The sequence below is a fragment of the Ranitomeya imitator genome, chromosome 2 (genome assembly GCF_032444005.1).
Source record: "Ranitomeya imitator isolate aRanImi1 chromosome 2, aRanImi1.pri, whole genome shotgun sequence".
Classification (NCBI taxonomy): Eukaryota; Metazoa; Chordata; class Amphibia; order Anura; family Dendrobatidae; genus Ranitomeya; species Ranitomeya imitator.
In genome coordinates, this window is record NC_091283.1 from 637,291,453 (window position 1) to 637,316,824 (window position 25,372).

Genomic DNA, 25,372 nt, shown 5'->3' on the forward strand with positions numbered 1-25,372 from the left:
TGACAGCAGAGGTAAGCGAAGGTAATCCTCCACAATGTATATCCCTCCGCTTCTGCAGGGAGAGAGGTCACTTAAGTTAGTTCTCTCGCCGGCAACGCTGTGTGAGAAAATTGCCACGCAGCATTGCCGTAAAGCGAGAGAATGAACTAAGGTAACCTCTTCAGTGATGCACTGCAGGAGCCAATGTCTCCTGTCCGTGTGTCACTGAAGGCCCTATAGAGCAGTGACATCACTCGATGTCACTGTTCTATAGGGAAGATCGTCGTGGGACACTCATTAATTGGACTGTATCAGACCAGGGAGTATATGATTGGTTTATTATTTTTTATTTTTTGCAAGTGATTGATGGCTTCGAGGAATTAGTCGTAGTTGTATGATGAAATTAAGAATATTAAAATACTTATTTCTGGCTGTGTATTTTTTTTAACTCTTTCACTACTATAGGATTAGTAATGGATAGGTGACTTATTGATGCCCCTCCATTATTAGCCAGGCTTACAATAAAAAGTTGACATTAACCCCTTATTACCCCATATGCCACTGCTACAGGGCAGTGGGAAGGGAGAGGCTAGGTGACAGAATTGGCGCATCTTACAGATACAGATGTGCCATTTCTGGGGCAGCTGGGAGCTGGTATTTGTAGCTGGGGGGCCAATATCCATGGCCCCTCTCTAGGCTATGAATATCAGCCCGCAGCTGTCTGCATAGCCTTTCTGGCTATAAATTATAGAGGGACCCCACCTCATTTTTTGGGGGTCCCCCTATTTTAATAGCCAGTAAAGGCTAAATATGCAGCTGCGGGCTGATATTCATAGCCTGGGAAGATCCATGGGCATTATCCCCTTACCGGGCTATAAACATTGGCCCCCAGTCGCTGACTTTCACCTTTTTTAAATTAAACAGATATTGCGTTTATTAATGCAGATTTTGTGTGTGTGTGTGTGTGTGTGTATTTATTTAACTCTTTATGTACCATTTTATTATGTTTATTACTAAACATCGGGCTTGGTATTATCTATCTATCTATCTATCTATCTATCTATCTATCTATCGATATATCTATTTAAATGTCTGTTTATTATTTTCTGTCTTTTGCATGTGATATGGGCATCGGTGAATTAGGCATAAGGTGAGTATAACTTACTTTAACTTTTTTTGTTTTTATTTCAAATGAAGGTGTCAGTCTATTTATTTAAATTAAAGGACTTTATACTGGCTGTGTAATTTTTAAATCTAACTATGTGGTTAGTAATGGGTGTGTCTTATAGATGCCTATCCATTACTAACCTGTGTGCTTGATGTCAGCGGCCATAAAACAGCTGACATGAACACCACAACTATTACCCCTCTTGCCACTGCACCAGGGCAAGTGGGAAGAGTCGGCCAAAATGCCAGAATTGGTGCATCTAATAGATGTGCCTTTTCTGGAGTGGCTGTGGCTGCTATTTTTAGGCTTTGGGCGGGGGGAAGTATCCATGGTTCCTTACCAGTCTGAGAATACCAGCTCCCAACTGTTTGCTTTAGCTTGGCTGGTTGCAAAATATGTGTTTATTTAAAATAATTTAAAAAAGCGGCGTGTGACCCCTATATTCTTGATAACCAGCCATGATAAAACTGACAGCTGAGAGTTCCAGCCCGCAGCTGTCAGTTTTGCTTGCACTGGTTATCAAAAATAGAAGAGACCTCACCTCATTTTTTTATTATTTAATTATTTATTTATAGCACAGGTGCCAGCTGATGAATACTCTCATCAGCGGCACCTGTTATCAAGGACAGCAGGTGTAGGCTGATGGGAGTAGTATTCTCTCATCAGCCGATGCATGTAACTTAAGGTAACATTTTTACCGCCGGTCACAGCTGCTGACTCATGCTGTCATCTGACAACATGAGAACTGCAGCTCTCTAACTGGCGGTAATGATCTTACTGCCGAACAGAGCCCATGTTTGCCGCGCTGTCATGCAGATAGCAGCGTGGCAAACAATGGATGTCTTGGCCCCCCATTCATCTGAATGAGGTCTGGGTTTTGGATTGGGTACCTTTCTGGTACTTAAACCAAACCTTTTTTTAGATGTTTGGCTGAACCCGTTGGATCTGAACATCCACGGGTTTGCCCATCACTACTGAGAACCATTCACACTCATTTACACAGATGTTTTGCCAGACCAGGGAAAATCATATACTTTATCCAAGATTACAAGCTGAAAATCAGATCTGAACAAGAAGCAGAACATTAGACTTCACACTTGATGTATTTTATGCTATTAAACTTACCGTGAACAGTGCTTACACTGACGAGCAAAAGAGTAATAATATTTTGATGTTTTGACTTTCAGGCTACATATCTCATCAAACTCTACTGCTTCGAATATGAGACTACCATCATTTTATAGACAATCATCTTGGCTATCTCATACATAAATTTGATTTGCAACTGTTTTACATATGAATGGCTATGAAGATTATTGTCACATCACTGCATTGTTGCTGTTTTGATCCTAAAAATCTAAATTTAAATTTGTATTATTTTGTAAATCCACCTTTAGCTTTAAACACTGCCTGAATTCTCATGGCCATTATCTTGATCAGAATCAAGCATATCTCGACCGAATTCTGATACTAGGTCTCTTTTACACATTACCAAAGTTCGTGCATACTGGTCAACTCACTTGGGTATGTATACAGCTATTTTTCTTCAACTCTACTCACAAGTGTTTGATTGGGTTGAGGTCTGGGGATCAATCCAGCACCTCTTCTTCATTGTCATTAAACCATTTCTTCCCCAATCTTGATGTATGATTCAGGAACACTATGTCATTGTTAGAACAACGCCGGCGCCTCTGCATGAATCCCCTTCCTCTTCCCTGTAGGGATGCCGGCATATTCATTTTCCCTTCCGTGCACCCTCTTTGTCTGCTCTCTCCTATGAGTGTGCTTAGAGTGTGGGTGTTCCCTGCCTCTTAACCCCTTCACCCCCGGAGCTTTTTCCGCTTTTTCATTTTCGTTTTTTGCTCCCCTCCTTCCCAGAGCCATAACTTTTTTGTTTTTCCGTCAATATGGCCATGCGAGGGCTTATTTTTTGCGGGACGAGATGTACTTTTGAAAGATACCATTGATTTTACCATGCCATGTAACAGAAAACGGGGAAAAAATTCCAAGTGTGATGAAATTGCAAAAAAAGTGCAATCTCACACTTGTTTTTTGTTTGGCTTTTTTGCTAGGTTCACTAAATGCTAAAACTAACCTGCCATTATGATTCTCCAGGTCATTACGAGTTCATAGACACCAAACATGTCTAGGTTATTTTTTATCTAAGTGGTGAAAAAAAATTCCAAATTTTGCTAAAAAAAAAAAAAAAAAAAAAAATGCGCGATTTTCCGATACCCGTAGCGTCTCCAATTTTCGGGATCTGGGGTCAGGTGAGGGCTTATTTTTTGCGTGCCAAGCTGGCATTTTTAATGATACCATTTTGGTGTAGATACGTTCTTTTGATCGCCCGTTATTGCATTTTAATGCAATGTCGCGGCGACCAAAAAAACGTAATTTTGGCGTTTTGATTTTTTTTCTCGCTACGTCATTTAGCGGTCAGGTTAATCCTTTGTTTTTATTGATAGATCGGGCGATTCTGAACGCGGCGATACCAAATATGTGTATGTTTGATTTTTTTTTAATTGTTTTATTTTGATTGGGGCGAAAGGGGGGTGATTTGACCTTTTATATATTTTTTATTTTTTTTATATTTTTAATCACTTTTTTTTAATTTTGGCATACTTCAATAGCTTCCATGGGAGGCTAGAAGCATGCATAACTCGATCGGCTCTGCTACATAGAGGTGAAGTACAGATCACCTCTATGTAGCAGAAATGCAGGGTTGCTTTGAACGCCGACCACAGGGTGGCGCTCAAAGCAATCGGCCATCAACAACCATAGAGGTCTCAAGGAGACCTCTGGTTGTTATGGCGATGCACTGCTGACCCCCGATCATGTGACGGGGGTCCGTAGTGCGAGCACCTCCGGCCGCGCGGCCGGGAGCGCTAGTTAAATGCCGCTGTCAGCGCTTGACTGCGGCATTTAACTAGTTAATGGGCGCGGGCAGATCGCGATTCCGCTCGCGCTCATTGCGCGCACATGTCAGCTGTACAAAACAGCTGACATGTCGCGGCTTTGAGGTGGGCTCTCCGCCGGAGCCCACCTCAAAGCAGGGGATCTGCCAGCTGACGTACTATTCCGTCAGCTGGCAGAAAGGGGTTAAAGGACCAGTGTACGCACACTTCTGAAAACGTCCTGACTCCTGACTCAATAGCTGGGAGATGTCTGAGATGCCTTATCAACTTCAGTATTCAGTCTGCTTTCTGCTACAAAGTTGTAAGGTTACTGTACCTGTGCTCTGTCTGAATCTGACCCAGTCCGACCTGCTTGTTCTCTCTGTACCTGACCCAGTCTGTCCTCTCTCTACCAAGTTGAAAGCCTGATCTATTTTATCTGCACCTACACTGCTACCCTGACCCGTCCAGTCTGAACCTGCACGGTTCAGCCGTTTTGTATTCCTGAACTCATCCTGTCCGCTCCTGATCCGGTACCTATTTTGTCTACCAGCCGTACCTTTCTTGCTATGCAGTTCCTGGCTGTTCCTGCCTCCCTGCCCCTTTGGCGGTCAGCTGCCGCAGCTGGGGGGTCTGTCCTGGAGTAGCATGTGGCATCCAACTGGCTCAAGTCTAATCACGCCATCAGGGGCTCTAGTAAAGAACTAGGTGATCACTTAATTATGCCCCTCCAGGCTCTCCCTGGACTGTGGCACAGTGGTTCCACAACTATGTGCGTAACAGACATCTTTTTCATACCCATAGTACTTGCATGTACGAAGCAACTTGTCTTATAAGATACTCACATATAGCTCAGCATTGAGACTATAAACGATTCTGGTCAAGGGGCAGAGAGACAATGGCTGCTCCTCGATTTGAACCAGTGACCTTTCACTTGGTAATCAATCTACTAACACACTGAGCTATTAGGGAATGTGAGAACAGGTTGTAATTTGTAGTATTCAGGAAGAAAAATATTTTTCCACCACCAGGAGCAAAACAGTAACAATGCAGTGACATGACAAGAATCTGCATAACTAATTGTATGCTACATAGTTGCAAGTTAATTTTATGTATCAGATAGCCAAGATGATTGCCTATAAAATGATGGTACTTTCACGATTAAAGCAGTAGTGTATGGTGAGATATGGAGCCTGAAAGTCAAAAGTTCAAAACATTATTACCCTTTTTCTCGTCAATGTATATACATGTGATCCTTGTAATTTGATTGGTTTTTGTGATCTGCCTCTTAGAACATTTTGTACACGTCTTTATTTTGACTTTTGACTTTTTCTCAAAAATGTTGGTGATTTCTTAATTTTTTCCCCATGTTTAGAATGCTAGTCCTGACTTGTTCCTCAAAGCTTGCCGCTCTCAGAAAATTACTGACTCATAATTTTCCAGAGTCTTTAAAGGTAAGAAGGCAAATACAGATATTTATGTCTTACTTTTTGTATGTGACCCAAGAGGTATTGTTTTATTTTTACCATAATTTATTTAATACATTTTCTTGCTTATATAGTTCTATTAATTTACACAATGCTTTAAAGACATTAAAACCACTGTCTCCATTGGGGCTCACAATCTGAATTACCTATCAAAATGTCTTTGGGAGTAATTTTGGTGCATCATATTTATTTGATGGGAGCCCAACCAATCTCAAATATAAAAGGCCTGAAGCCAAAATAATGTTAGAACAATCACTACTCATATTTCACTGGTTCATCTTCCATGCAAGCCAAAAGTGGGGGTGATACAGGAGAGGTTAAATCACTAATACTGCCTACTCACTAATAAGTATGAATTCAGGACAATGTGAGGATAATAAGCTAAAATGTAACTTTGAATATGAGGTTATAAAATAGACAAGCATGAATATTACCATGTAGGGCAATAAGACAATCACTTCAGTCTAGGCAGAAGTGTATTTCTACAGAGAGATACTGACAGTGGTTTAGGTTAAACTGGGGTACTCTTGACTAGAGATGAGCTAATTTTTTAATGTTCGGTTTGGATTAAGATCGCCTATTTATTAGTTGAATATTCACCGAACATAAATAGTATAATAGGGACTGACAGGTCTTCCACTACACCAAATCCAACAGATGGACACCCAACCAGGACTTTTCAAATTTCAAAAAATTTGATTCTGTTGTGCTGGTGCACGAGCTGGTGTAAAAATGTGTCTCAGGACTCACAGAAATTTCTACTTCCAATTACACTACTGCTACTGCTAATGTTTTGGAGTTGACGAATTGATGTCCCGGACGTTGAAAGTCTTGAGCTGCGACGCGCACTGGGTGCTTCACTGCTATCTTGGGGAAAACCTGTCTTTAGGTTGTGTAAAAGCTTGTTTCGATACTCCAGCATTCACGGGTCCCTTTCCAAGGCGGGAAGCATCTGGTAAAATGTGGTTTTATAATGTGGATCTAGAGTGGCAACCGAGTAGTCAGCACTATAGAGCACTATTTCTAGTCATAACTATACGGAAATTGTGTTGCAGCAAAAGGCACTGATATGACAGGCTCTACCATGAGATCCAAGCCCATGCTGTGTTGGTGGCTGGGAAACACTGATGCTTGTTTCCTCCATTTCCTCCTACCAACCATGAACAGAGAGTGGAGGATTCCCCTCTTCATCTCCTGACAGTTGCTCGCCCATCACCTCTTCCTCCTCCATTTGTTCCTCGGATCTTGCACCTTCACTAACAGTTTGTCTGTTATCACCAACCCCCCTCGATCACTGTAATCCACCCTCCCTTGGCTTCCGCCTGTGTGTCGACAATCTGGGACTTTGAGACAATGTTATCCCTTCCGCATCCTCCTCTTCTTCCTCCTTTTCCTCCGGGACCACCACCTCCTCCCACAGGCTATTCAAAGTCTGCTCCAGCATATAGATGACTAGAATATAGTGATGCTGATGACGGCGTCAACAGCGCTAACCATCTTATTAGCCATTTCAAAACTGTGCAGAAGGGTGCAGAGATCCTTAATCTGTGCCCACTCTGTAAACATGATATGTGCCACATCCATACTGCGTTGGCCCAGGTTATACGATATGACATACTATGTCAGGGCTCGTTGCTGCTGCCACAGTTGCTGCAACATGTGCAGAGTGGAATTCCACAATGTTGGCACATCGCCTATTAACCTGTTAACTGGCATTGCCAAAGACCTCCGTATCGATGTAAGTCAATGACCTGAGGGTGTGAATGGCGGAAGTGAACAAACAACTTCCGTGCTTTCTGCAGTGGCGGAGAAAACGCTGTACCACAAGGTTGAGGACTTGAGCCATGCAATGCATGGGTGTGAGCTTGCCTCACCGTAGGGCCGCCACCAGGTTCGCACCATTATAAGACATAGCCTTCCCTGGATGCAGGTTCAGTGGAGACAGCCATTGCTCAAACGCGGCATGGAGAGCTGTCCACAACTCTTCAGCTGTATGACTGCGATCTCCTAGGCATATCAATCTTAACACTGCCTGATTGTGTTAAGCCCTGGCTGCGCAGTACAGAGGGGATGGAGATTCGCTCTGCACTGTTGGAACGCGTGTTTCATTAAGACAGAGGTTGAGGGTGCAGGTGGAGGCCCTAGAGAAGATAGAGGAGGAGGCAGAATCAATGGAGGAAGTGTTAAATATAGAGGTTTGTCCTTCAAGCTATGATGATTCCAAGACTTGTGGAGTAGCGCCTGCCCCCACAGCCACCAGAGTCATCCAATGTCCAGTCAGCGAGATGTAACACCCTTGGCCATGCTTACTCATCCAATTGTCTGTGGTGAAATGCACCCAGGCAGACATAGATTTAGTCAAGGAACGGGTGATGTTGTCTGCAATATGCTGGTGTAGAGCACGCACAGCTTTCTTAGAAAAGTAATGGCGACTGGGCAACTGGTACTGGGGGACTGTGACGGCCATAAGCTTTTGGAATCCATCTGTACCTACCAGGTGGAAAGGCAGAATTTCCATGGCCAACAGATTAGAGATGGTGGAGTTCAACCTCTTAGCTTTGTCAATCGTAGGAGGAAACAATCTTTTACGTGATTACAACTGAGGTACCGTTGACTGGCTGCAGTGCTGAGAGGGGGCAGAGTACGGTGAACCAGACTAACTGCTGGACCGTCAGGGAGGTGCAGGCGGAGATGATATGGTGGATTGAGAAACTTGTGGTGTGCTTGTTCTCTGAGATCGGTCAAAAACAGCAGACATGTCCGCTTCCGTTACCGCTGATGGCGAGTTCTCAGTCAGCGTGACTGGAGCTGATAAAGAACCTGAGGGTCTGTGGTCGAAGACCTACATCTCAATAGGCAGGGTAACAGAGGAGGAGGAAGACTCAGCAGATGCGATTGAAAGGGCAGCTGATGGTTGCTGAGGTTCACTGATTCGCATTTTAGTGCCATGGGATTCCCAGAATAATGCATTGTTGATTGTGCATGTGAAGGTTCATATATGTAGAAGTCAAATTATTGCACTTTTTACCTCTACTCGTTTTTTTTTCACAAAGTTGGCAGATTACGTGAGTTGGCTAATCCTTTAAAATGTTAAAAAGTAACAGGCTAGGCAATCCTTGCCACCCCTGTGAGCTGCAGACCTGCAGATGCTGATGGTCACAGCCACCGTTGTCGAGTGAGGATGCATTGCTTGTCATGGCTGCATAACTATGTATCTGCAATGTTGTGGCGCAGCGTAACCTCCTCGTCTTCCTCCTCAGATGACCTACTCAGCTGTTTGCGATCTGTTTGGGATCTACCTACTCATCATAATCCTCTGTGTTATCATATTTCTTGCCCTTGGAGTCACTCTCCTCCTCTTCCTGCGCTGACAGCACAGTACAGTCCTCATGCACCTCAGATATCTGAGTCTTATCAGGATCAGCTCCCCTTTGGGATTAATGTCTGGTGACGAAGGTCAGGATGCTGCTCGGACCCTACTTCATCCTGCCCCACATCCAAGCTATAAAAAAAGGGTATTGAAGCAGATTTCATCCTCTTGACTCTGTGAACCTTTTGAGTACACTTCTGACGACCATGGCATAAAATGTGTGAACAGCTCTTCAGACTCACCCATCTGAGGTTCCGTACAGTCAGTTGTAAAGTTGGAGAGTTGAGACATGGGGAAAAGCAAAGGTAATTTGGGTGCCATCTCTGTAGACTGTACTGGGGGTGATGTTGAGGTGGAGGAAGAGGAGGAGAAGACACTTGAAGCATGCGCTTGCCATCAACTCGAGCACATGCTCTTTCTGGGCCTCATCTACAAGGCTTGCCGCTGTGTATCTGCCAAAGAAGGTAGTGGAGTAGCCCGTCCAGTAACTGAAGCTGTCAGTTTTCTTTGCATAGGACGTGATGTTGTTGGTTCACTAGTGCTTTCACAAACATTACCACCTACCCCACGCACACCTTGAACACCAAGCCTAATCCCCCTTCCACCACGGGCTCTCTTTTTCCCAGTCATGTTGCTCAGAATGTGTGGTAGGAGCACAGTATTATCAACAAAAAAATTAGATTTTAAACTCTGCCCCAGCTCTGCAAACAGCCGAATTTCAGCAGCAGTAAATGACAAGGTGAAATATGAAGTACTGAATCACGTTAGTCACAGAATAAAGAATTGTTTGAGTGTGTATGAGGCCTGCATAACAAAGAAGATATGCTCCAAACAATTTTAAAATTAGATCTCCCCTACTGTATGACGTTAGTAACAGAAGAATTTTTTTGGGAGCCTGTGGATCAGGCCTCTATAGCAGACTAGATGCTACAACCAGTTTTTTAAATTGAGATGTTCCCTACTGTACAACATTAGTAACAGAAGAATTTTTGGGGGCCTGTGGATTAGAAATGTATGACAGACTACATACTACAAACAATTTGAAAGTGAGATGTCCGCTATTGTACAACGTTAGAAACAGAAGAATTTTTGGGGGCCTGTGGATGAGGCCTTTATAGCAAACTAGATGCTACAAACAATTTGAAAATGATATGTCCCCTACTGTATGACATTATTAACATAAGAATTTTTGGGGGGCTGTGGAAGAGGCCTCTATAAAAGACTGGAGGTTACAAACAATTTGAAAGTGAGATGTCCCCTAATGTACGACACTAGTAACAGAAGAATTTTTTTGGTGCCTGTGCATTAGGCCTCTAAAACAATTTTAAAGCGATATGCACCCTACTGTAGGACGTTAGTAATAGAACAATTTTTTTTTTAGTATGGGTGATGCCTGTATAAGATAGGCTCCAAACAATTTCAAATTCGGATTTAGCCTGCTGTATCACCTTTGTAAACCCCCCAAAATGTTGTTTTTTCTATGTGCAACAGCTATGCACACACAACAATTTCCCCGCCAAAAAACTACAATGTGGGGTATGGTTGGCTGTATCACATTTAGCCACAGAGAACTTTTTTTTGTTATGTGCGTGAGGTCTACAGACAGCTTAATTTCAACCCAACAAAACGACAACGTGGGATATGATGGGTTGTATCACGTTTTGCAACAGAAATTTTTTAAAATTTTTTTAAAATGTGCGTTAGGTCTGCAGACAGCTTTATATCACCGCCTCAAAATGACAATGTAGTATATGGAGTGCTGTATGACATTTAGCAACAGAAAAAAATATATTATACTGTATATATAATAGGAACACATGGGCTACTTGCACAGTGAACAAGTCTGTAGGAACATGTTCACACACCACCAAGAAACTTGAAGACACAAAAGAGCATAGTAAAACCAAAAACACTCACTTTAAAAAAATCACAGTAATCCGCAAGTGCTAGTAAAAAGATGTAAAAAACAGGGTATTTGGTTGATAGATTTTTTGCAAAAAATGTATACTAAGCTGCTCCACCAAACCTCAAGGTATACCCATATAGAGCAGTCCTAACTGATGCATGCAATCCCTATCTGATGTGTTTAAAAACCTGATCATCTGCATATTACCTGTGTGAACAGGGCTCAGAGAGGAAATGTCCATGTGGACACGCTGAGTGGAACTGCTTTTGTGCAGATAGCCCACAGCTGGACTGGGTGCTGTGAATTGATTTGCACTAAGTCCAGTCAATAAATAATGTAACTATAGCAAACACAGTTCACACAGGGTCATCCCCTTGAAGAAGGGAACAAATACATATTAGGTTCCAATGATGTTCCAACTCATCAGAACATCTGTTGTGTTTCTGACATGACAGGACAAGCATTTAACCACTGGCTTTAAATATTCAAGAAAAGAGGAGGGGGGGAGAGGGAAGGTTAGGAGCTTGACACGCCGAGATATGCATCTGTAAACCGTTGCAAATGAATATAGCTGGTGGGTGCCGTACCTGCTGGTGATTTCAGCTGAAGTAGAGGAAAGGAAAAGGGAATATCCAGCACGTCCATCCAGTGTAAGTAAAATATCCAAAATTTATTGAAACATTTTAAAAAACAATATTAAAAAAGAGAGAGGGAGACTCTCTCTGCCTGACGCGTTTCTGGCGCACCACGGCGCCCTTAGTCATAGGAACTAATACCATATAGATGAACAGGTTTATATATAGCAAGGAACCAATCACAGACATAGCAATCAATTACATTGAAAAAAGATGCAGCTAGACACACATAACAAGACTTTTTCTCCTATTTCAAATACACTGAAATTGCATAAATATATACTTTAAATTGCGGCAAGATATATCTGTTAGTTCAATATATGTAAAAAAGGTCATTCCTGTAATTCCAAAAGGCTTCCCGCAGTGCTAATTGTTTCTTCCAATCTCCACCTCTAGGTGACTGACTAACCCTTTCTATGCCAAAAAATGAAAAATCTGATAGGTTTCCTTTATGTACAGAAATAAAGTGTTTCGTAGCCCCAGAATAGCCTGAATTATTGTTATTTATATTTGCTAAGTGTTCTGAAATTCTTTTTTTGATTTTCCTTGTGGTGTAACCTATATAGCAAATGTTGCAAGCCTTACATTTTATGCAGTATATGACGTGGTCAGAATCACAATTAATAAATGATTTTATATTATAAGTAACATTGTGATTCAAGGAAAAGGTAGTTCTTTTGTTGTCTGCAAATTGGCAGACATTACATCTGTTACCAGAACATTTAAAAAAACCTTTTATTGATAGCCATGATGTGGGAGATTTTTTCTGGCGCACCATACTGGGAGACAAAATATTCCCCAGTGTGCAACCTCTCCTAGCCACTACTCTGCATCCATTCTGAAGAATTGTGCATAAAGATTTGTCCTGATTGACTACAGGGAGATATTTAAGAATGATCTGTCTAATTTTATTGTACTGACTGCTATAAGCGGTAGAAAAAGTGATCTGCGTCTCAGGAGCGGCACTTGCATTTTCACTGTCAGAATACAATAAATCAGCACGTGGAATTTTGGAAACATGTCTGAATGCATGTCTTATATTGGATTGTTTATATCCCCTATCAAATAATCTATCAGAAATAAGATGACTTTCCTTGTGGAAACTTTCCTCACTAGAGCAAATTCTTCTCGCTCTCGTGAGCTCACCCCTATGAATGGCATGAATGGTATGTCGAGGGTGTGCGCTTGAAGACATCAGAATTGTGTTTCCAGAATTGTCCTTTCTATAAAGAGAAGTATTAACCCTATGTGTTGTATTGCTCCCTGTAATGAGCACATCCAAGAATGAAACCTCGTGCGATGGAATGCCGCCGGTGAAACGCAGGTTACACTTGTTATTATTCAAATAGAGCATGAAATCAGAAAACTTAGTCACACCCCCTTGCCAAATTAGCAGAATATCATCCACAAATCTCCCATACCAATTAAGGTATGGGAGAAATGGATTATCATCTGTGAATATGTAGGTTTCTTCCCACCATGCCATAAATAAAACGGCTAAAGATGGGGAGAATTAAGACCCCATAGGAGCACCCATGGTCTGGATGAAGTACTCATTTTGAAACATAAAAAAATTATGCTTTAGTAAATAATGTAGAGACGCAAGAATGAACCATTTCAATGAATCTGAATAGCTACTATACTTGCTCAGATGATGTTCAATTGCTGTCATAGCCAAAGAATTGGGAATGCATGAATATAAATTTGTGACATCACAAGTTACAAAAGAATAATTATGACACCATTGAAAAGTATCAAAAACCTTTAAAACTGAAACGCGTCAGGCAGAGAGAGTCTCCCTCTCTCTTTTTTAATATTGTTTTTTAAAATGTTTCAATAAATTTTGGATATTTTACTTACACTGGATGGACGTGCTGGATATTCCCTTTTCCTTTCCTTCACTGGCTTTAAATGTTTACCTTTAATTAGCATAAACAATTGCACTTGTATTTGAGTACTAATCTGATGCCTTTTCCTCCATGCAGGTGTGTGGTGCTTTGCATCATGTTATCAACCAAAATCCTTTCAGACTTCAGGTTCTGGTGGACCAGTGGCCAGACTTTAATTCTGTCATGTGTCGCCCACCGATGGAAGTGAGTCTTATAAGAGATACCGTATGTAGGGCCAGATTAGGGTTGATGAATGCCCCTACAAAATTGTCGCTTTTGCTTTCATTATCATCTGAAACTAAAAGGTTATATAAGATGAAGTTGCGGTTTCATTCTGCATCCTCGAGTTGAAGGATTTTACCTTTAAATGCTGGATGCATTCTTTCAGAAAAATAATTGTAGAAGAAGAAGAAGGCTATCTCTTGACTTCTGTGGAGGTGACGGTGCTAGTGAACGGAGCCAGTAGTCCCATCGATAGTAAAATATATAATCACTGCAGTCGTACAGGATAAGGTTTGCTTCAAGTGAATAATTTATTGGTGAAAAGTGAGGTGACAGAAAAAATGAACGTTCGGCCAATTAGTGGCCTTGATCACAATGTCGCCCTTCGTAGGTTGTTTTCCAGAATTTGAACATGTAGTATCATTGAGGTAGATAAATATGAGGGTGTATACATACAATCCACACTGAGGGGGAAAAAATTTTTGCACTGGGGTCCAAAAGAAGCCAAGGTAGGAATGCATACAGTGTGCACCAACAGGCAATAAGATTGGTATTTCGTTTTGAAAAAAGAACACGTCCGTGTTTGAATGGAGTTACTGTGCTGGTCGGCGTTAGTGGTACAGTGGAAATGCAGTTAAATTCTGCGGCAGAGCAGGGAGAATCAATCTCCCTGCTCTGCCGCTATGGGGCCCTTGAGCAGGCGGGGGGGCCCGGTGCCAGCAGTGGGCCCCCCGCCGTCATCGCATGGTGAGCTGTATCTGCAACTAGCCAATACAGCTCACCGCATTGATGAGGGGAGGAGCGCTGTGCTCCTTCCCCCATCATTCCCCTGTCAGCGTCTGACGTCACTCGCAGATGGCGATAATGACAGTGGGTGCGGTGACATCACCACCCTGCGCCCGCTGTCAGGACCAGAGCGGGAGCAGGGAGCACCGCTGGAACAAGGAGGAAGAGAGGTGAGTATTGTGGTTTGTTTTTTTTTTTTTTATGGATGCTGCCTAATACACTACAGGATCTGACTATGGGGGGGGGGGCTGCTGCCTAATACACTACAGGATCTGACTATGGGGGGCTGCTGCCTAATACACTACAGGATCTGACTATGGGGGGCTGCTGCCTAATACACTACAGGATCTGACTATGGGGGGGGGGGGCTGCTGCCTAATACACTACAGGATCTGACTATGGGGGGCTGCTGCCTAATACACTACAGGATCTGACTATGGGGGGGCTGCTGCTTAATACACTACAGGATCTGACTATGGGGGGCTGCTGCCTAATACACTACAGGAACTGCCTATGGGGGGCTGCTGCCTAATACACTACAGGATCTGACTATGGGGGGTGCTGCCTAATACACTACAGGATCTGCCTATGGGGGGTTGCTGCCTAATACACTACAGGATCTGACTATGGGGGGTGCAGCCTAGTACACTACAGGATCTGACTATGGGGGGTGCTGCCTAATACACTACAGGATCTGACTATGGGGACAGCTGCCTAATACAATGCAGGATCTGACTATGGGGGGCTGCTGCCTAATACACTACAGGATCTGACTATGGGGGGCTGCTGCCTAATACACTACAGGATCTGACTATGGGGGGCTGCTGCCTTATACATTACAGGATCTGCCTATGGGGAAGATGCTGCCTAATACACTACAGGATCTGACTATGGGGGGCTGCTGCCTAATACACTACAGGATCTGACTATGGGGGGCTGCTGCCTTATACATTACAGGATCTGCCTATGGGGAAGATGCTGCCTAATACACTACAGGATCTGACTATGGGGGGGCTGCTGCCTAATACACTACAGGATCTGACTATGGGGGGCTGCCTTATACATTACAGGATCTGACTATGGGGGGGTGCTGCCTTATATTACAGGATCTGACTATGGGGGGGCTGCTGCCTAATACACTACAGGATCTGACTACGGGGGGCTGCTGCCTAATACACTACAGGATCTGCCTTTGGGGGGCTGCTGCCTAATACACTACAGGGTCTGCCTTTGGGGGGCTGCCTTATACACTACAGGATCTGACTATGGGGGGTGCTGCCTTATACCACAGGGTCAGCCTATAGGGGTACTGCCTTATACTACAGGGTCTGTCTATAGGGGTACTGTCTTGTACTATATTGAGGACTATCTGGCACATTATACTATATGGAGGCCATCATACAGTGTTGGAGCCATCAAACAGTTTGGAGTCTAATAAGGGGTCAGTATACTGTGTGGGTGGTACTATACAGTGAGGGAGCATCATGCTGTGTATAGGGGAGCTGTCACCGAATTGTAATCAAGGCTACCTGGTTAGGGTCCCACTCAGAAGCTTTGCCCCCCTGAACCAAAACCCTAGCTACGCCTCTGGGTCAGTATACTGTGTGGGTGGTACTATACAGTGAGGGAGCATCATGCTGTGTACAGTATAAGGGAGCTGTACAGGGGGAGACTCGAGACATTATTAAATGTAAAGAGGGCACTTATTGTTATAGGGGAACTCGGGTTACTGTGACTATCAAAGGGGCACACAGGGCAATATTACTTTCTAGGGGGGCAAAATATGGGCAGTGTTTTCTAGGGCACTTGCACCTGGCATTACTATATTATAGAGGGGTGCTTTAGAATTTACACAGCAGGTGCAGTAATAGGGAACATACGGCAGCAGCGGCTCAGTATTGGGGTATCAGGTGCAGTAATATAGACACATATGGCAGCAGCGTCTCAGTATTGGGGTATCAGGTGCAGTAATAGGGACACATACCACAGCAGCGGCTCAGTATTGGGGTATCAGGTGCAGTAATAGGGACACATACGGCAGCAGCTGCTCAGTATTGGGGTATCAGGGGCAGTAATAGGGACACATACGGCAGCAGCGGCTCAGTATTGGGGTATCAGGTGCAGTAATAGGGACACATACCGCAGCAGCGGCTCAGTATTGGGATATCAGGTGCAGTAATAGGGACACATACGGCAGCAGTGGCTCAGTATTGGGGTATCAGGTGCATTAATAGGGTCACATACGGCAGCAGCGGCTCAGTATTGGGGTATCAGGGGCAGTAATAGGGTCACATACGGCAGCAGCAGCAGCTCAGTATTGGGGTATCAGGAGCAGTAATAGGGACACATACGGCAGCAGCGGCTCAGTATTGGGGTATTAGGTGCAGTAATAGGGACACATACGGCAGCAGCGGTTCAGTATTGGGGTATCAGGTGCAGTAATAGGGACACATACGGCAGCAGCGGCTGAGTATTGGGGTATCAGGTGCAGTAATAGGGACACATATGGCAGCAGCAGCAGCTCAGTATTTGGGTATCAGGAGCAGTAATAGGGACACATACGGCAGCGGCTCAGTATTGGGGTATCAGGTGCAGTAATAGGGACACATACGGCAGCAGCGGTTCAGTATTGGGGTATCAGGTGCAGTAATAGGGACACATACGGCAGCAGCGGCTGAGTATTGGGGTATCAGGTGCAGTAATAGGGACACATATGGCAGCAGCAGCAGCTCAGTATTTGGGTATCAGGAGCAGTAATAGGGACACATACGGCAGCGGCTCAGTATTTGGGTATCAGGAGCAGTAATAGGGACACAAACGGCAGCAGCGGCTCAGTATTGGGGTATCAGGGGCAGTAATAGGGACACATACGGCAGCAGCGGCTCAGTATTGGGGTATCAGGGGCAGTAATAGGGACACATACGGCAGCAGTGGCTCAGTATTGGGGTATCAGGTGCAGTAATAGGGACACATACGGCAGCAGTGGCTCAGTATTGGGGTATCAGGTGCAGTAATAGGGACACATACGGCAGCAGTGGCTCAGTATTGGGGCATCAGGTGCAGTAATAGGGACACATACCGCAGCAGCGGCTCAGTATTGGGGTATCAGGTGCAGTAATAGGGACACATACTGCAGCAGCGGCTCTGTATTGGGGTATCAGGTGCAGTAATAGGGACACATACGGCAGCAGCGGCTCAGTATTGGGGTATCAGGTGCAGTAATAGGGACACATACTGCAGCAGCGGCTCTGTATTGGGGTATCAGGTGCAGTAATAGGGACACATACGGCAGCAGCGGCTCAGTATTGGGGTATCAGGGGCAGTAATAGGGACACATACGGCAGCAGCAGCTCAGTATTGGGGTATCAGGTGCAGTAATAGGGACACATACGGCAGAAGCAGCTCAGTATTGGGGTATCAGTAGGATGAGGAGTTTATGCAGGTTGGGAATGGTTGATGATGGGGCTGGAATGTGAGAAGTGAAATGTATCTTTGTTGTATTCTCTGCAGAAGAGTCCTGGCTGGAAGAAGTTGTCATGTCGGTCTGGGCCAGATGGAAAAGACGGGAAAAGTGAACAACTCCAACAGAACAGAAAGGACGTCAGCGGTAAGACATTATCTGTAACTGTGCTGTGATCTCTTATATGTTCTGTAGGACTGTATTTACAACTGACCGTTTGGTGGTAATAGCTATGTTGGTTCTCCTCCACTATTAGGGAGCGTCACCGAATTGTAATCAAGGTTACCTGGGCAGCGTCCCACTCAGAAGCTTCGCCCCCCTGAAACAAAACCCTAGCTATGCCTCTGGGTCAGTATACTGTGTGGGTGGTACTATACAGTGAGGGAGCATCATGCTGTGTATAGGGGAGCTGTACAGGGGGAGACTCGGGACATTATTAAATGTAAAGTGGGCACTTATTGTTATAGGGGAACTCGGGTTACTGTGACTATCAAAGGGGCACACAGAGCAATATTACTTTCTAGGGGGCAAAATATGGGCAGTGTTTTCTAGGGCACTTGCACCTGACATTACTATATTATAGATGGGGTGCTTTAGAATTTACACAGCAGGTGCAGTAATAGGAACACATACGGCAGCAGCGGCTCAGTATTGGGGTATCAGGTGCAGTAATAGGGACACATACGGCAGCAGCGGCTCAGTATTGGGTTATCAGGTGTAGTAATAGGGACACATACGGCAGCAGCGGCTCAGTATTGGGGTATCAGGGGCAGTAATAGGGACACATACGGCAGCAGCGGCTCAGTATTGGGGTATAGGTGCAGTAATAGGGACACATACGGCAGCAGCAGCTCAGTATTGGGGTATCAGGTGCAGTAATAGGGAGACATACGGCAGCAGCGGCTCAGTATTGGGTTATCAGGTGTAGTAATAGGGACACATACGGCAGCAGCGGCTCAGTATTGGGGTATCAGGGGCAGTAATAGGGACACATACGGCAGCAGCGGCTCAGTATTGTGGTATCAGGTGCAGTAATAGGGACACATACGGCAGCAGCGGCTCAGTATTGGGGTATCAGGTGCAGTAATAGGGACACATACGGCAGCAGCGGCTCAGTATTGGGTTATCAGGTGTAGTAATAGGGACACAAACGGCAGCAGCGGCTCAGTATTGGGGTATAGGTGCAGTAATAGGGACACATACGGCAGCAGCGGCTCAGTATTGGGGTATCAGGTACAGTAATAGGGACACAAACGGCAGCAGCGGCTCAGTATTGGGGTATCAGGTGCAGTAATAGGGACACATATGGCAGCAGCGGCTCAGTATTGAGGTATCAGGTGCAGTGATAGGGACACATACGGCAGCAGCAGCTCAGTATTGGGGTAACAGGGGCAGTAATAGGGACACATACGGCAGCAGCGTCTCAGTATTGGGGTATCAGGTGCAGTAATAGGGACACATACGGCAGCTGCGGCTCAGTATTGGGTTATAAGGTGCAGTAATAGGGACACATACGGCAGCAGCGGCTCAGTATTGGGATATCAGGTGCAGTAATAGGGACACATACAGCAGCAGCGGCTCAGTATTGGGGTATCAGGTGCAGTAATAGGGACACATACGGCAGCAGCAGCTCAGTATTGGGATATCGGGTGCAGTAATAGGGACACATACTGCAGCAGCGGCTCTGTATTGGGGTATCAGGTGCAGTAATAGGGACACATACGGCAGAAGCAGCTCAGTATTGGGGTATCAGGTGCAGTAATAGGGACACATACAGCAGCAGCGGCTCTGTATTGGGGTATCAGGTGCAGTAATAGGGACACATACGGCAGAAGCAGCTCAGTATTGGGGTATCAGGTGCAGTAATAGGGACACATACGGCAGCAGCGGCTCAGTATTGGGATATCAGGTGCAGTAATAGGGACACATACAGCAGCAGCGGCTCAGTATTGGGGTATCAGGTGCAGTAATAGGGACACATACGGCAGCAGCGGCTCAGTATTGGGGTATCAGGGGCAGTAATAGGGACACATACGGCAGCAGCAGCTCAGTATTGGGGTATCAGGTGCAGTAATAGGGACACATACGGCAGAAGCAGCTCAGTATTGGGGTATCAGTAGGATGAGGAGTTTATGCAGGTTGGGAATGGTTGATGATGGGGCTGGAATGTGAGAAGTGAAATGTATCTTTGTTGTATTCTCTGCAGAAGAGTCCTGGCTGGAAGAAGTTGTCATGTCGGTCTGGGCCAGATGGAAAAGACGGGAAAAGTGAACAACTCCAACAGAACAGAAAGGACGTCAGCGGTAAGACATTATCTGTAACTGTGCTGTGATCTCTTATATGTTCTGTAGGACTGTATTTACAACTGACCGTTTGGTGGTAATAGCTATGTTGGTTCTCCTCCACTATTAGGGAGCGTCACCGAATTGTAATCAAGGTTACCTGGGCAGGGTCCCACTCAGAAGCTTCGCCCCCCTGAAACAAAACCCTAGCTATGCCTCTGGGTCAGTATACTGTGTGGGTGGTACTATACAGTGAGGGAGCATCATGCTGTGTATAGGGGAGCTGTACAGGGGGAGACTCGGGACATTATTAAATGTAAAGTGGGCACTTATTGTTATAGGGGAACTCGGGTTACTGTGACTATCAAAGGGGCACACAGAGCAATATTACTTTCTAGGGGGCAAAATATGGGCAGTGTTTTCTAGGGCACTTGCACCTGACATTACTATATTATAGATGGGGTGCTTTAGAATTTACACAGCAGGTGCAGTAATAGGAACACATACGGCAGCAGCGGCTCAGTATTGGGTTATCAGGTGTAGTAATAGGGACACATACGGCAGCAGCGGCTCAGTATTGGGGTATAGGTGCAGTAATAGGGACACATACGGCAGCAGCGGCTCAGTATTGGGGTATCAGGTGCAGTAATAGGGACACATACGGCAGCAGCAGCTCAGTATTGGGGTATCAGGTGCAGTAATAGGGAGACATACGGCAGCAGCGGCTCAGTATTGGGGTATCAGGTGCAGTAATAGGGACACAAACGGCAGCAGCGGCTCAGTATTGGGGTATCAGGTGCAGTAATAGGGACACATACGGCAACAGCGGCTCAGTATTGGGGTATCAGGTGTAGTAAGAGGAACACATACGGCATCAGAGGCTCAGTATTGGAGTATCGGGTGCAGTAACAGTAATAGGGACACATACGGCAGCAGCGGCTCAGTATTGTGGTATCAGGTGCAGTAATAGGGACACATACGGCAGCAGCGGCTCAGTATTGGGGTATCAGGTGCAGTAATAGGGACACATACGGCAGCAGCGGCTCAGTATTGGGTTATCAGGTGTAGTAATAGGGACACAAACGGCAGCAGCGGCTCAGTATTGGGGTATAGGTGCAGTAATAGGGACACATACGGCAGCAGTGGCTCAGTATTGGGGTATCAGGTACAGTAATAGGGACACATACGGCAGCAGCAGCTCAGTATTGGGGTAACAGGGGCAGTAATAGGGACACATACGGCAGCAGCGTCTCAGTATTGGGGTATCAGGTGCAGTAATAGGGACACATACGGCAGCTGCGGCTCAGTATTGGGGTATCGGGTGCAGTAACAGTAATAGGGACACATACGGCAGCAGCGGCTCAGTATTGTGGTATCAGGTGCAGTAATAGGGACACATACGGCAGCAGTGGCTCAGTATTGGGGTATCAGGTGCAGTAATAGGGACACAAACGGCAGAGGCTCAGTATTGGGGTATCAGGGGCAGTAATAGGGACACATACGGCAGCAGTGGCTCAGTATTGGGGTATCAGGTGCAGTAATAGGGACACAAACAGCAGCAGTGGCTCAGTATTGGGGTATCAGGTGCAGTAATAGGGACACAAACGGCAGAGGCTCAGTATTGGGGTATCAGGGGCAGTAATAGGGACACATACGGCAGCAGTGGCTCAGTATTGGGGTATCAGGTGCAGTAATAGGGACACATACGGCAGCTGCGGCTCAGTATTGGGTTATAAGGTGCAGTAATAGGGACACATACGGCAGCAGCGGCTCAGTATTGGGATATCAGGTGCAGTAATAGGGTCACATACGGCAGCAGCGGCTCAGTATTGAGGTATCAGGTGCAGTAATAGGGACACATATGGCAGCAGCGGCTCAGTATTGGGGTATCAGGTGCAGTAATAGGGACACATACGGCAGCAGCAGCTCAGTATTGTGGTATCAGGTGCAGTAATAGGGACACATACGGCAGCAGTGGCTCAGTATTGGGGTATCAGGTGCAGTAATAGGGACACAAACGGCAGAGGCTCAGTATTGGGGTATCAGGGGCAGTAATAGGGACACATACGGCAGCAGTGGCTCAGTATTGGGGTATCAGGTGCAGTAATAGGGACACAAACAGCAGCAGCGGCTCAGTATTGGGGTATCAGGTGCAGTAATAGGGACACATATGGCAGCAGTGGCTCAGTATTGAGGTATCAGGTGCAGTAATAGGGACACATACGGCAGCAGCAGCTCAGTATTGGGGTAACAGGGGCAGTAATAGGGACACATACGGCAGCAGCGTCTCAGTATTGGGGTATCAGGTGCAGTAATAGGGACACATACGGCAGCTGCGGCTCAGTATTGGGTTATAAGGTGCAGTAATAGGGACACATACGGCAGCAGCGGCTCAGTATTGGGATATCAGGTGCAGTAATAGGGTCACATACGGCAGCAGCGGCTCAGTATTGGGGTATCAGGTGCAGTAATAGGGACACATACGGCAGCAGCGGCTCAGTATTGGGGTGTCAGGTGCAGTAATAGGAACACATATGGCAGCAGCGGCTCAGTATTGAGGTATCAGGTGCAGTAATAGGGACACATATGGCAGCAGCGGCTCAGTATTGGGGTATCAGGTGCAGTAATAGGGACACATACGGCAGCAGCAGCTCAGTATTGGGATATTAGGTGCAGTAATAGGGACACATACGGCAGCAGCGGCTCAGTATTGGGATATCAGGTGCAGTAATAGAGACACAAATGGCAGCAGCGGCTCAGTATTGGGTTATCAGGTGCAGTAATAGGGACACATACGGCAGCAGCGGCTCAGTATTGGGGTATCAGGTGCAGTAATAGGGACACATACGGCAGCAGCGGCTCAGTATTGGGTTATCAGGTGCAGTAATAGGGACACATACGGCAGCAGCGGCTCAGTATTGGGGTATCAGGTGCAGTAATAGGGACACATACGGCAGCAGCAGCTCAGTATTGGGGTATCAGGTGCAGTAATAGGGACACATACGGCAGCAGCAGCTCAGTATTGGGGTATCAGGTGCAGTAATAGGGACACATACGGCAGCAGCGGCTCAGTATTGGGGTATCAGGGGCAGTAATAGGGAAACATACGGCAGCAGTGGCTCAGTATTGGGGTATCAGGTGCAGTAATAGGGACATAAACGGCAGCAGCGGCTCAGTATTGGGGTATCAGGTGCAGTAATAGGGACACGTACGGCAGCAGCGGCTCAGTATTGGGGTGTCAGGTGCAGTAATAGGGACACATACGGCAGCAGCGGCTCAGTATTGAGGTATCAGGTACAGTAATAGGGACACATATGGCAGCAGCGGCTCAGTATTGGGGTATCAGGTGCAGTAATAGGGACACATACGGCAGCAGCAGCAGCTCAGTATTGGGATATCAGGTGCAGTAATAGGGACACATACGGCAGCAGCGGCTCAGTATTGGGATATCAGGTGCAGTAATAGGGACACAAACGGCAGCAGCGGCTCAGTATTGGGGTATAGGTGCAGTAATAGGGACACATACGGCAGCAGCGGCTCAGTATTGGGGTATCAGGTGCAGTAATAGGGACACATACGGCAGCAGCAGCTCAGTATTGGGGTATCAGGTGAAGTAATAGGGACACATACGGCAGCAGCGGCTCAGTATTGGGGTACCAGGTGCAGTAATAGGGACACATACGGCAGCAGCGGCTCAGTATTGGGTATCAGGGGCAGTAATAGGGAAACATACGGCAGCAGTGGCTCAGTATTGGGGTATCAGGTGCAGTAATAGGGACACAAACGGCAGCAGCGGCTCAGTATTGGGGTATCAGGTGCAGTAATAGGGACACATATGGCAGCAGCAGCTCAGTATTGAGGTATCAGGTGCAGTAATAGGGACACATACGGCAGCAGCGTCTCAGTATTGGGGTATCAGGTGCAGTAATAGGGACACATGCGGCAGCAGCGGCTCAGTATTGGGGTATCAGGTGCAGTAATAGGGACACATACGGCAGCAGCGGCTCAGTATTAGGGTATCAGGTGCAGTAATAGGGACACATGCGGCAGCAGCGGCTCAGTATTGGGGTATCAGGTGCAGTAATAGGGACACATACGGCAGCAGCAGCTCAGTATTAGGGTATCAGGTGCAGTAATAGGGACACATGCGGCAGCAGCGGCTCAGTATTGGGGTATCAGGTGCAGTAATAGGGACACATACGACAGCAGCGGCTCAGTATTTGGATATCAGCAGGATGAGGAGTTTGTGCAGGTTGGGAATAGATGGTGATGGTGCTGGAATGTGAGAAGTGAAATGTGTCTTTGTTGTATTCTCTGCAGACGAGTCACGGCTGGAAGAAGTTGTCATGTCGGTCTGGGCCAGATGGAAAAGACGGGAAAAGTGAACAACTCCATCAGAAAGAACGTCAGCGGTAAGACATTATCTGTAACTGCTGTGATCTCTTATATGTTCTGTAGGACTGTATTTACCACTGACCGTATGGTGGTAATATCTATGTTAGTTCTCCTCCACTATTAGGGCGCGTCACCGAATTGTAATCAAAGCTACCTGGTTAGGGGCCCACTCAGAAGCTTCGCCCCCCCTGAACCAAAACCCTAGCTACGCCTCTGACGTGACTAGTTGGGTCACATGCACACCTCACCCAATGAGTGGCTGCTCTTCAGCTGAAGCCTTTACTATTTCTCCAGAGTGGACGTTTGCCCTGAAGGAATATTGATGTGCTGCAGCTAATCATTGGCTGCAGCCTGCACGTGACAGAACAAGTCATGTCACTTTCCTGGAACAGAGGCACCCAACATCGCTGGAATGGAACTTCTCGTGAGGGTGAGTATAGATTGTTATTATTTTAATTGGGACTCTCAAATAATTGAATTAAGAGTTGTCTAATACTGAACCTTTTAAGGCTGAAGATTGAGGCAATTTTCAAACATGAAGCATATTAGTAAATTATGGCTGACGAAAAAACTAGACAATAAACTAAAGAAGGAAGTAGCTTCTGTAGGAATTCACACTCAAAAGTAGGTAGCGTACACACAAGCAATTCAATTTGGTCCAAACATGCAGTTTTATTGCTTTCATAAAACTCCAAGGGATTCATAACCAAAATAGGCTCTTCTGGGCACCAAGGTATAGCAGAAAATAAACAGTTGATTCAGCAGGTGCATAAATGCCAGTACGGGCACAGCCGAACAGATTACAGTCCTTTCTCATGGAGCAACCTTTACACACAGAAGAGGTATGGTCCTACCAGACTTGGTATCACCTTCAGCCCAAGCTGCAGCATCTTCATGTT

At 45.7% G+C, this 25,372-nt stretch overlaps 1 protein-coding gene across 4 annotated transcripts in view; it reads left to right on the top strand.

The window, feature by feature from the left end:
- LOC138665323 (glycine N-acyltransferase-like) overlaps positions 1–25,372 on the top strand; it is a 161,300-nt gene that overhangs the window by 75,282 nt on the left and 60,646 nt on the right. For 2 of the 4 annotated variants that reach the window (XR_011318447.1, XM_069752699.1), the window contains exons 2-3: positions 5,417–5,495; positions 13,425–13,532. Coding sequence is in view for 3 of the 4 variants with exons in the window: in XM_069752699.1 (XP_069608800.1) it covers positions 5,418–5,495; positions 13,425–13,532 (186 nt within the window). In the remaining variant the exon portion in view is untranslated. Of the gene's footprint in view, positions 1–5,416; positions 5,496–11,321; positions 11,379–11,411; positions 11,455–13,424; positions 13,533–25,372 lie in introns of those variants that run through there. The other 2 variants (XM_069752700.1, XM_069752701.1) reach the window with 2 other exon arrangements.